Raw genomic sequence first — 13,484 nt, 5'->3', positions numbered from 1 at the left:
ATGAGTCTCATTGCAGTCCAAAGCTACTGTCTCAGACTGCAGGTGGTGAATGCACCCCTGAAGTCCTTGTTGTTATGCAACCTCGACGACCTTGGCAAAAGGTCACATGAGCCAGTTCTCCAACTTTTTGCAGTTTCTAGTTAGAATGGCCCTCAGCTCACAGTGGAGCTCCAGAGGAGAACAGAGACTGCTGTTGCTAGCTGCAGTCCAATCAGTGTGACCACAGGATGAGATCTTCTCCGAAGAAGCGGCTGAACGATGTGGAAAAATGGTACAAAAGCAAACTCAAAAGAGCTGACGCTAGAGATTGCCTCTCCCAACTTTCCTCTTATTTAAGTTCAAAGTCTGATTACAAAATGTTTTTAAAATGGTCAGAGTGGGCACCCAAATGTTAAGTAATGTCTGTGTAAAACACTGCAGGTTCCAGAGCACTGAAGACGTTCCAAGGAGGTTATCTGGATACGTTTCTGGATATTAAAATATTTTTATTAACAAATAAAGTATTACAGAAAAATGCCCTTTTCTCTGTCTGACCTCAAACAACTCGAATCACAAAGTCAATGTACTTTCTATCTTGCTTCACTGCTTAAAAAGACTGTTAAGCTGAAAGGAGGATTAATTTACTTCTCATCTCCAAGTCAAACCGTGCTGCTGGAATTCACTCTGCTCTGTTAAAATCCTGTTTTTATGGAACCTAATCATTCAGCGTTTTAGTTCCATGTCTTTAGCCTCCTTGGGTATCTTAAAAAAAAACTAACTCCAGCTTGCCTGATTAAATTAAAGATGTTAAAAAAAAATCCTCATTGTTACATCTACAAAACCACAGCAAGATAGCAGAGTTGAGTTGAGTTCTGCTGTCGCTCTCAGGTCTCAGTCACTCAGGCTAAAAGCATCAGCAATAACAGAGCAGAATGTAAATGTGTGTCTGAGGCTCAGAGGCCCCCCACATACCTCCCCAGGATCTCCAGCAACTCAGCCACCCCGTTGAAGTGCTCCGTCTCATAAACAAAACTGCAGACAGACAGCGAGGGAGGCAGACCGAGGAGGAGATGAGAGAAGGCACACGATGAAAAGACACAAGCACTAAAACTCTCAAAGAATGGCAAAAAACAGGTAATTTGTAAATTAACACAAATAATGCACACACACACACACACACACACACACACACACACACACACACACACACACACACACACACACACACACACACACACACACACACACACACACAAAGAGGAGATCCAGGTTTGAACCAACAGCCACAGATATTTCTAACATCCTTCTCATCCTTTGGCTGTACAAATAATCAGAACAGAAGCAGAAGAGTCTCCGTAAACTCTCAGTGTAAGCTTGTTTGCAATAACTGGCTCTTTTGGGTAAGCGCATACTTTATTCATTTACACATTCAGCAGACACACAGTGCCATGATCACTTATTCTGGGGTGGGTTTCTCCACGTTTGAGTCCCATATTCTCTTTATTGTGGCCTTTACAAACTTCTGAGGAACACTGACACAAATGTAATTATATTAAAGGAAAAACCGTCATCGGCTTTCAACAGTGTCATTGTGCCTGGGTACTGACTCTATAGATGGCAGGGATAAACTTCGTTCTTCTGAAACATATTTTGTAATTTGGAGTTTGGATGATTGTGAGAAATAACAGAAAAAGAGTGAAAAAGAAGGTGTAGAAGAATAAAGTGAAGAGGAACATCAAAGGGAAGGTGAAGGGAAGGTGAGGTGAGGAGGAAGAAAAACAAGATGAAAAAAGGTGATGAAAGTGAAGAATGAGGTGAAAAACAAGGAAGAAGGTCAAGAATTATTATAAGACGAAAAAGGGGAAGGAGATGATGATGAAGAGGACATAAACTTCCACGTGATGTCACCAACAGGAGAAATCAGGTTGGGACGCTAATCAGAGTTGTCATTTTTCACATGCATCACACAGCAGGAGACAGTCCACTTTAGCTGCGTTTCCACTAATAGAAATGTTTGGTTTATGGAGGAAATGTGACCCACTCATATGACTTCACTGAACAATTAGCTGCTCTATTCTTGCATACGATCCAATCAGAAGTTTGGTGCAGGGTGCAGGACTCAGCCTGCTTAACAACATTTGTGCTTTCTGGCATTTGTTGGATGATGTCTACGAAAACTCGGGGCTGCTGTGCATGTGTGCAAAGGGCGTAGGACATTGGTCCATATTTCCCACAGGTGTTCAGCTGACAAGACCATAGCTTACAGCTCACATCATTTTCACTTGAACAGCACCGTCATCCAGGAGAACAGGGTACACATCATAAGATGAAGGAGATCGCTCAGAACAAGTCTGTATTGATTTTCAGTGACCTTTCCCTATAAGGTGAGAAGTGGAGCAAAGCTCTGCCAGCAAATATTCTCTACTGAATAAGAGAATATTCAGTAGATCAGGGGATCAGAGATGTCTGCTCTGATCCCCTCACAGCAGACATCAAGAATTCAGCTCTTTGCTTTTATTTGTGAGCCTTGTCTATTCGAATTTTTAGCTCCACTCTGTTGACTGGCAACTTTCTACCGTGGCTTCCTTCTTATCGTGAAAAAAAATTCCACTCACATACAAACACAAGCTTTTTCCAGCCCAGGCATCTGAAGAATTCATGTTTACTCACCGTAGAAAAATATTATTGATCTGTTTTCGTATAAAAGCCCTCAGCCCCAGGAATTTGCCGTAGATTCTATGCAAGACTGTCTTCAGATAGTCTCTCTCCCGAGGGTCCTCGCTGTCAAACAACTCCAAGAGCTGGACACAAGGTGAGGGGGGAGAAAAGTCAATTTTAGGGAGTAAGGCAGAAAAAAGCAACGTGCCTTAAAAGCAAAGAAAGATACGAAAACGCTAAACTGACAGTAAAGAAGATGATGAAGTAGAAAAGCAGAATTCTGAAGGTGACTCAACAACTCACCTGTAGGACAAACTTCTGGTCTATGTACTTTTTGGCAATGCTGGGCTGGAATTCCTGACTCTCCAAGAACCGAATGAAGAACTCGTATACCAACTGGAGAAAGAAACACGGTTGATAAAGAATTCATGTTAACCTCCAACGCAAACAAAACTTTGTTTCACATGATAACAGGTGGAAAAGAATAGAAAAGTCCAAAGGCTCATCGCTTCTTCTCAGATATTAGTGCATTGAATTAAGCCCATAAATACTCAAACAGAACTGGATTAAAGGGAGAAACGGCTCAAAAGTCACAAAAAGCAGAGTAATCTGGGATGAGCAAGGTAGAGAAAAAAAAGTCCATTTAAGTTAAATGGAGTTTAAATGTATATTCTGGGAAATATCATCATCCATTTTTCCATATAAGAATGAAATAACCACTCTCACAACCATCATAAGACTAGAAGCATGGGGGCACTGCTAGCCTGCTTCTGTTTGAGATTCAGCAACAGGCCTGCAAACACCTCTAAAGCTCACTAATTAGCGTGCTACAGCTCTTTCATGTATTATGTATTCAAACACAACAGTACAATTTGGTCTTGCTCTTGTAGGCAGCCACATACACCCTTCTCCACACGTGGACTTTCCAGGGCACACCTCCACCCCTCTACCTGCTGCCAACTTTCACTTCAAATCACATCATTATCTGCAAAGCTACGGTCCACAAAGACTTTCTGCAGGCCTGCTGCCTTATTGCCATCCTCACCTGATCCTAGCCAGTTCCTTCCATTTTATGATTTCCTATCTCAGGATAGTCCAACCTTCTCTACTTCCAGCTTTTCAGCACACTCTCTTCACTTCTCCATCACCTTAACTTGTGGTACAACCTTCCCAGCTTAGCGCCTCCTCGTGTTGCCACATTTCTTATTAAACACTGCATTGTTTGCTCATCCCTATATTCCCTCCTTTTAGATTCCTAAATTTTCTCCTTACATCTCAAGACTCCTTGACACCCTTCCTCCAACTAGATCAAACACCTGTATCATAATGACTGCCTCCTTTGGTTGGCCATCTTTCCCATAACTCTCCAGTACTACTTTGCTCTTAACTTCCTCCTGAACTCTACCCACCACTGCTCTTGCTTCAGCCTGTTCTAAGGAGCTTTACCTGGCAACTCACTGATAACTGCACAGAAATGTGGGTATATAGACAAACTTAGCAGACGTTAGTAAAGAAATTACACCAAAGTACCCCTAAAGGGTTGTCATTACACACACACACACACACACACACACACACACACACACACACTTTACCTGTAAGTGTGGCCAGGAGGCCTCAAGTGTGGGCTCATCCTCTTCAGGGTCAAACTCGTTACTGTCACTGGGCGGAAGGGTCCGGAATATGTTGTGAGACACCTGGAACAAGAAAGCGGGAACTTCATTCCAGTGACTGGAAATTGGGGTTCTGACCCAACATATAGATGATAACTGCTGTTTACATGAGGGATGCTTCAATGCAGGGAACTGTTCCCTCTTGTCTAAAGTCTAAATCTTATGTACACGTAAACATTTTAACTGAAACTAGGTGTCAGTTTAAACAACTTTCCAAAACCACATTTCAATTCATGCCTTAATATTTGAGCCTCTGCTTCAGTACTTCAGTTTTTCTTCGAACACTTTCTTCGAGTGGATTGACAGGGTTAAAATTTAACAAAACATTTTTTGGGGAATTATTACACACAACCATGGACCTCCTTGTCAACTATTCTGATGCATTTCTCCATTGAACAATCTTCAAACACTGCATCTTTAACCAGACCAGCATGCTTTAAATCTGGCAAGAAGTCAGAAGTCTCACAATCCTCACTGCAGCATCTACATATGTCTACACTTCAGCTTTAGAGTACTTAATTATGTGTTCATAGTCTACTAGATACTAGATACTAGCCACATACAAAGCAAACCTAACAGAGTTTAGTGTAAACCACATCAGTCCAGATGTGTGTGGCAGGTGATACATTAGATTCACTAAGAATAATACAATGAATTACAATGCTGTCCACATTAGGGCTGGGCCATATTATACCGTTCACGGTAATACCGGTATAATGTTAGGCAACGATAGGAAAATGAAATATCGCGATAGAATGGGAGTAAAACGCGCATGCGCAGTGCCTTTGTTTTCATACGCACATGGCCGATTGTTGAGTGAAACAGATGAACCAGAATTGGTTTGTACAAATGGTGCAACTTCAGTGATGTGGAACTGGTTTGGTGTTTGTCCGTCAGATACACGACAAAGCACATTTTTTTGCAGAACATGCAAGCGGCCGTCGTTATTGTCGGACTAAGATGCTCTTAAATCTGGGAGTAATCTGGGTCCTAAACTCCGTATCCTTCTGGTCAAACGAACACTGCAGCATCACTGAGAGTTAAAAACTGTCTAAATTCTTTCATCTTTAATAAAACGATCAGCATTGCTGCTTTACCAGGTGTAACTATGAAGTTTAACTTCCAGGCATCCATGAAAACAAAATTTATTACATTTAACGGAGTTAGAAGTTAGCAGGAAGCTAGCGGAAGTTAGCTCGCTAGTTTCGCTAGTTACCTAAACATGATATTGCATGTTCTGACTGAGAGATTACTGAAAAAAATCAAACGTACAGCAGGATGCTGTAAACGGACCAAACAACTGAGATAATCCATCCACAATACGAGGTTAGTCATTAATATACTGCAACAACATGGGAATAGAGCAGCTGCCAGAGAATTCAACATTAATGAATCAATGGTACAGAAGTGGAGGAAGCAAGAAGAATGAGTTTAATAAAGTTTGATTTATCTGACTGCTTTGTTTCGCTTAATGTGCCTTATAATCCCGTGCACCTTATGGTCCGAAAAATACGTACTGCACACTGCAGTTTAATGTTGCAAAGCACCTCTTTTTAACTTCAGTGGATATTATACATGGTTATGCTCAGGACATGTCAGCCCATTTCTACTGGAAATGCCTTTTGGTTAAACTTTCAGCAAGGAATTTGCATTTGCACTGTTACATTTTTATAAAGCTTTAATGTACATAAAACCAGCTTCTTGTTTAAGTGAATATAAATGGAAGGTTGTCTTTTTGCGCTAGTAATGTTGTGGAGTTGTATTTTGTCTCGCATCAATTATATCGTCGGTTATATCGTTATCGCAAATTTTCAAATATATATCGTGATAAATATTTTTGGCCATATCGCCCTGCTCTAGTCCACATGTATGTCTCTTCTTAATGAGACCGACTTTGTTAACTCTTATCAAAGAGTTGTCATCAGGCAGAAACCTCTGAAAATAATATTGTGCTGTGTCAGTTTTTCTAAATGTCCATTAGACCAGTATGTTTTCTGTCTCAGCACAGGACTGCTTCTTTTACAGTACCTGTATGTACTGCAGCAGACCTTCAGTTATGACTGTCCTCAACGGCCTGAAGATATACTCTGTGGAAGGCTCCAAGTAATTAAACATAATAACAACTTGGTGCACTAGGTTAAAAAAAAAAATTAGCTTTGAGTACTTCAGGGCCTCTGTTCATTGTGGGGTCTGTGTTCATTAGCTGAACATACACTCAACAAAAATATAAACGCAACACCTTTGTTACTGCTCCCATTCCCCATGGGATGGACGTAGAGACCTAAAATTCATTCCAGATACACAATATAACCATCCCTCCCAAACAGTGGTCACAAATCAGTCCAAATGTGTGGTAGTGGGCACATCTGCTATATTGAGATAATCCATCCCACCTCACAGGTGTGCCACATCAGGATGCTGATCTGACATCATGAGTAGTGCACAGGTGTACCTCAGACTGCCCACAACAAAAGGCCACCCTGGAATGTGCAGTTTTGTCTCACAGCAAAATGCCACAGATGCCACAAGCAATGAGGGAGCGTGCAACTGGCATGCTGACAGCAGGAATGTCAACCAGATCTGTCGCCCGTGCATTGAATGTTCATTTCTCAACCATAAGCTGTCTCCACAGGCGTTTCAGAGAATATGGCAGCACATCCAACCGGCCTCACAACCGCAGACCTCGTGTAACCACACCAGCCCAGGACCTCCACATCCAGCAGGTTCACCTCCAAGATCGTCTGAGACCAGCCACCCAGACAGCTGCTGGAACAATTGGTTTGCACAACCAAACAATTTCTGCACAAACTGTCAGAAACCGTCTCAGGGACGCTCAACTGCATGCCCGTCGCCCTCATCGGGGTCTTGACCTGACTCCAGCTCGTCGCCGTAACAGACTTGTGTGGGCAAATGCTCACATTCGATGGCGTCTGGCACGTTGGAGAGGTGTGCGCTTCACTGATGAATCATGGTTCACATTGTTCAGGGCAGATGGCAGCTGAGAATGTCCCAGTTCTTGCATGGCCAGCATACTCACCGGACATGTCACCCATTGAGCATGTTCGGGATGTGCTTGACCGGCGTATACGACAGCGTGTACCAGTTCCCACGAATATCCAACAACCTCGCACAGCCATTGAAGTGGAGTGGACCAACATTCCACAGGCCACAATTGACAATCTGATAGACTCCATGCGACGAGGTGTTGCACTGCATGAGGCAAATGGTGGTCACACCAGATACTGACCGGTTCTGGGTCCCCAGACCCCCAATAGCGCAAAAAACTGCACATTCCAGGGTGGCCTTTTGTTGTGGGCAGTCTGAGGTACACCTGTGCACTACTCATGATGTCAGATCAGCATCCTGATGTGGCACACCTGTGAGGTGGGATGGATTATCTCAATATAGCAGATGTGCCCACTACCACACATTTGGACTGATTTGTGACCACTGTTTGGGAGGGATGGTTATATTGTGTATCTGGAATGAATTTTAGGTCTCTACGTCCATCCCATGGGGAATGGGAGCAGTAACAAAGGTGTTGCGTTTATATTTTTGTTGAGTGTACGTAGCTGCCAACATGCACACCAGCTCCTGTTCTGCTCTTATTTTCCTCCTGTGTATCTGCTCATCTCCTATGTGTCTGTACACAGAGCACTCAAAAATCACTGCTATGCCCCTGCTGAGCTAGGAAAAGAGGGAAGCAACATTTCAACCACACAGGATTAGTTATTTATTCTTTAGTAGTAGACTTTACATACTAAACCCAAAAAATGGACGTCCCGTGGGGCTGGATAGGGTCTGTGGCTGCTGCCAAATCAAAGAACAGAACTAAAAGTGAACTAACATAGCTCATAAATTTGACTGACCTACAAGAGAGAAAACGAAAAACAACTACAACTACTCCTTCCCTGAGAAAAGAACACAGCAACACCCACCCGCCTGCTCTAGTGAGTCTAATTAAAGAATCAGACTGAAGCTGAATCAGTTTCCTCCCACTGAATAATGACAAGTAACAAATTTAAACAGAACATTTTCACTATGTCCACTCACACCTTTACACCATCAGTGCTGAGGGCTGCAGGGGGCCGACATTTTCCAGCCGTGAGACAAAACATGACTGCACAAAAAGACGACTGGGAAAAGTGAAATCTAATTATTACAAAGAAGCTTTTCTTTAAGAAGTAAGCTTTGACCCAAAGGAGGCACACTATGCAAACATGTCTGTCAGTACTCATTTTCAGCACCATTGGCTTTACACACCAACACTACCTACAAGGGCCACACAGCACTGCCCCATCAATGACTCGAAATTTCAAGGTGCATGCTACCTTAATGTTTCACGTGTGTCAAAAGACAGTAAAATTCTTTAGATATGGGGATGACACGCTAAGACAGGAAACATCTCCAGACCCCACTGACAAAAACAGACATTTTTACCTCATTAAATGTAATAAAATTTACAGTTTTTAGTACCTGCTCCAAAGAGGTTACAATTTTGGTAGCAGTCTGTGAAAAACGATAGATTGTAAAGTTTTGAATGAATGGCGAACAGTCCATTAAAATTTAGATTCCATCCACAAGGTGCTCAAGGTCAGCTTAATGATTTATTGGTCAAAAATTGACAAAAGGGCTTTGTGCAGACAAACCAACACCCATCACTGCAAACTTTCCTCCATCTTTGAGATGAAGATGGTGTAAAGTTGTGAGTGGACATGGCGAAAACAAAAAAACTGAACTTCAGTGTTCTGTACAGACAGAGTGCAAATCTACTGTTTACGCAGAATGGGCAGATTCATTCTTTCTTACCATTTTCACAACCTCGGGGTAGGCCTGTTCTGTCAGGTAGCCCCGGCTTACGGTCACGTAGTCCACCAGCTCGTTGAGCGTGGAGCGCTTGTACTCCTTCATCTTGAGGTCTGACAGCGTGTCCATGAAGTCAAAGACAGTACAGCACTGCTGCAGCTTCTTCAGGAACAGCTCCGGCTGCTCCGCCGCCGGCACGTCTAGACAGGCAAAAGCAAACACAGGGGAAAGAGAAAGATGATGACAAAGGTTAGATAAATTGGTAAAGACACATATCTGGAGCGAGCAGATGCTTCTGACTCCCGCAGCTACCAGAAAGCTGTAATAGCAAACACCACATGGTCAAAGACGGGCAGAGTAAAAACAGGGATTTGAGCAGACCTGGTGGGACAGAGGCCTGACACACAAATAACCACATTAATATTTATTGATTTCTTTTTTCATTACCATTTTATGAGAAAAGCAATTAATGGTCATGGTCAGGATTCTACCCTTTGAAGCTAAAAACCTGCTTTCTCCATGAATTTACAAACTAAACAATTAGCACAGCAAGTTGTTGGTAATGAAAACCATTTTTAGCCACATTGAGATCAAGTTATACTTTTTTTACTTCTTAGTCAATTGTCTACAGGCAGATTGGGTTAAAGACACATCCAATACCATGTAGTAGTTAAACTGTTACTGATCTGCCCTCATCTCGTGCTGATTTTGTCGCTTCCTGAATCACCTGTTTTAATATTTGGAGCGAAAGCAGAGCATCTCTGTTTGGTGTAAACACAAGATGAAGTAGGTGGGTAGTTACAGCCACAAAGAAGAAAATGTGTGACTTTGCCTAGAAGAAGAAATCGAAGTTTCCGAGCTCTCCAACAGATGTTCACGGAGGACTGTTCAAAAGAAACGAAGGATGCTACCAGTGCATGCCTCAGTTGTAAAAGTGTGCTTCTTGCTCTGCAACAGCTTTTAACTTATTCATCTTCCCTGCAGACCCCTGTCTGCACAGGCAGGATGAGTGTGACAGCCTCATTATCCAGCAGCGAGTGTTTCTGATGGGAGAGGCAACGCTGTCACGAATTGTGTGGATGTGCAGGCAGAAGAAGGCGGCAGGTGTCTTTATTCTGATCCCACTGTGACAGACACGACAAGAAGGTCGCACAGAGTTCAGACCTGTGGGGGAGATGAGCAACAATCTTCCCAGATCGCCACAACTCAAGACCCGGTGCTCTCATCCCGGCAGGACTGGGCCATTATTATGTAAGAGATAAGCTGCTGCTCTGAAGACAGCACACTGCTACTACTGTGCATGTGTGCGCTCCACAATTACACTTCAAAGCGCTTGGCTGCATTTTGAATTCTATTGCTACTGACGATGAGTCACAATATACATGTAAATGAGCGAGAAAGTTAGGGAGTACCGGTGAAATGACTTTTTCACCTCACCATAACATGCAGGTTTTGTGATAATGAGTAGGTGATTCCTTATTTTACCTCTGAAATACTTCATTTTTCACCATTTTCAATTTTACAAACCAAATAATAGACTGAAAGAAGGAAATATGCCTATTTTATAGAAAGAAATGCAAAAGTTTTTTTGCATATTTGTTGATTTTACTGAGCTCTCTCACTTGAGCAGGCTCTTTCCAGTAGTAGAAATAGTGAAAAGCACTGATAAGCGACATACAGATACACAAACTGTTACATCAAGTCTAGTTTTAACTACAAATCATTATGAAAACAAAGAGAAATTCAATGCGATGCCTTCCTTTAACGTGCTTCCTGTCAGTCTGTGGCAGCTCCAGTTTAGCCTAAACTAAGATGACTTTAGTCAACAAAATCCAAATCCAATTCAGCTTTGTAAAAACTCTGACAAGAGGGGAACTAATAAAAGTTCAAGGACACATGATGTGTGAAGCGTCTATACATCGGTGTTGCTGTTATGAAGAAGCAATCACTGTGAGGCTGAATAGTGCATAAACTGTTTGTATGGCAGAGAAGCAGAATCATATTAACGTATGACCAGAATACTTCAACTGTGCTGTAAGCATCCTGTGTAGCAAACCTCAGCATCCTGTTAGAAATAAAAAGGGTTTAAAATGTCTTCTACTTTACTTCCTTTAAATAATATTAACTTGGGAAATTAGAAAATGATCTGCGGCTGAAGAAACATAATTAAACTTCTGTATAAATGGATGATTTGGTTCATTCTTCCTTTTTTGTCAGCTCATTACAATGAATGGCTAAAATCCTCTTCCTGAAGCTCTGACCGTTTAAAGAGAAAGTGCAGTTTCCTGTCCTGGGGAAAAAAGTCCTCTGCAGATCTCCTTGAGCGCATTTAAAGTGATTATGCTGAATGTGTTTTGATCCAAATGCCACTAGTTACTCACGACCTGCTGGCCTCCTGCTTTAGCTCAGCTCATTGAGGATGCATCCAACCGGGCCAGTCACAATCAAACCCAAACCCTGGCTGACTGGCAGCAGTCCTAATCCCTGCTCCACTAACTTCCACAATAAACGTTCATTTATCAGAGAGAATGCACAGCAAGCTGATTTTAGCTGAATTTTTCACGTTTGGTTGAGGCGTTACAACACACGCAAAAATATTCTTATCCTGCCAAGTTTACTCAGCGCTCCAAATAGCCCACAAATTGTGCTGCAGTCTTATTGTACACATAAGAGGGATTCACTCTTTTCTGCTCAAATTAAACAATCTGCTTGATAAAGAACATCAGAAATTAAGACAACTAGAAGATTCATTTGCACTACTTTATTGCGTTGCTGACCCCAGGGATGACCTGGTTTTGTGGTGTTTCAGCATCCATTTCTGTTCACTGCTTTAGCTTAATGGCCTGCAACACAACCCTTATTTGCTCACTCTTATCACTCATCAGTGTTGGATTCAGCAGTAGCAGACGGCAAACCCAAATAAACCAGCACACACAGTAACACAGTAAACAACTTTCCTGACCTATGGTCTCTCTAGGTGAAGAACGAAAGATTTTTTGGGCTAAAATAATGGTGTGTCCTCCGTGTTCTATCCCTGTATGTTCCTCTCCACATCTAAACCTGTTCCTTTAGATGAGAAGAAAAAAGGGCAGGTAAAGATTGTCCTACGTCATGTCTGTGTGTATGTAGTCTTCTCTTTGAACACATAACTGCAAAACAGGAGAGTAATATGGCATCAAAGTGGTCCCTCTTCTTCCACGTCATGTGTTGCATGTGAAACACCCTTCATGTGCATGCCTATGCATCGTGAAATATGAACTGTGGGCTGGAAAAAAGTGCATGCATCTTTATCAAGAAGGTTTCATCTGTCACATTGTTGTGTAATATGCATGTGGGTGACAAGGCTGTATACAGAGGACAATGTTCAAGAAAGTGCTATACAGTGTATAGTGAGTGCAGAGGGCAGTGTGCAATACAAGAATAAATATGCTGTCCTCTGAAGATGCACCTTGATATCTAGCACGATCTAGCCAGATGTTAGTAACAGTGCTGTAAGACGGTAGCGTCTGAGAAACCTGGAGGCCAAGTCAACACTTCAGAATTGTTGTGCTCCTCAATCCATTGCTGAACCATTTGTGCTTTGTGGCAGAATGCATTATCCTGCTAAAAGAGGTTTTCCATGAAACGGTGTACATGGTCTGCAACAACACTTAGGGAGGTTGTATGTGTCAAAGTAACATCCACATGTAAGGTAGGACCCAGGGTTTCCCAGCAGAACACCTCTGCCGGCTTGCCTTCTTCCCATAATCCATCCTGACTCCAAGTGTTCCCCAGGTAAGCAACACATAGTCACCTGACCAGCCATGTGCTGTAGAAGAAATTCTGATTCATCAGACCAGGCCAGTTCTCACATGCCCATCAGTGCTTTTTATAATTTCTGCTGCCATCACCTTTTATGGTGGTGGACAGGCATCTGCATGGGCACCCTGACTGCTCTGCACCTATGCAGCCTCATACACCACTGTGATGCACTTTGTGTTCTCACGCCTTTCTATCAGACCTTTTTGGCTCCCCACATGCATCAATGAGCTTTGGTTGCCCATGACCCTGTTGCTGGTTCACCACTGTACCTTCCTTGGACCACTTTTGACAGATACTGACCGCTGCAGAACGGGAACACCCCAGAAGAGCTGCTATTTTGGAGATGCTCTGACCGAGTCGCTTAGCCATCGTAATTAGGCCCTTGTCAAATTCGCTCAAATCCTTACACTTACCCATTTTTCCTGCTTCTAACACATCAACTTTGAGGACTGAATGTTCACTCGGTCCGTAATATATCCCACCCACTAACAGGTGCCATGATGAAGCGATAACCATTGTTATTCACTTCGCCTGTCAGTGCTCATAATGTTATACGTGATGGGTGTA

General features: G+C 42.6%; 1 protein-coding gene across 6 annotated transcripts in view; it reads right to left on the bottom strand.

Annotated features, from left to right (window-relative positions):
• The window catches only part of ppp2r5eb (protein phosphatase 2, regulatory subunit B', epsilon isoform b), a 52,675-nt gene that overhangs the window by 5,321 nt on the left and 33,870 nt on the right, over positions 1-13,484 (bottom strand). For all 6 annotated transcript variants that reach the window (XM_085258252.1, XM_085258253.1, XM_085258251.1 and 3 more), the window contains 5 exons: positions 9,120-9,316; positions 4,233-4,334; positions 2,941-3,033; positions 2,650-2,780; positions 952-1,011 (listed from right to left, as the gene is read on the bottom strand). In XM_085258252.1, coding sequence (XP_085114378.1) covers positions 952-1,011; positions 2,650-2,780; positions 2,941-3,033; positions 4,233-4,334; positions 9,120-9,316 — 583 coding nt within the window. The remainder of the gene's footprint in view (positions 1-951; positions 1,012-2,649; positions 2,781-2,940; positions 3,034-4,232; positions 4,335-9,119; positions 9,317-13,484) is intronic.

The sequence above is a fragment of the Mchenga conophoros genome, linkage group LG19 (assembly GCF_057382185.1).
Source record: "Mchenga conophoros isolate Kocher_MC1m ecotype Shallow Benthic linkage group LG19, M_conophoros_male_GT1.1, whole genome shotgun sequence".
NCBI lineage: Eukaryota > Metazoa > Chordata > Actinopteri > Cichliformes > Cichlidae > Mchenga > Mchenga conophoros.
The sequence above is the reverse complement of the archived record's forward strand: the minus strand, read 5'-3'. Positions and strand labels throughout refer to the sequence as shown.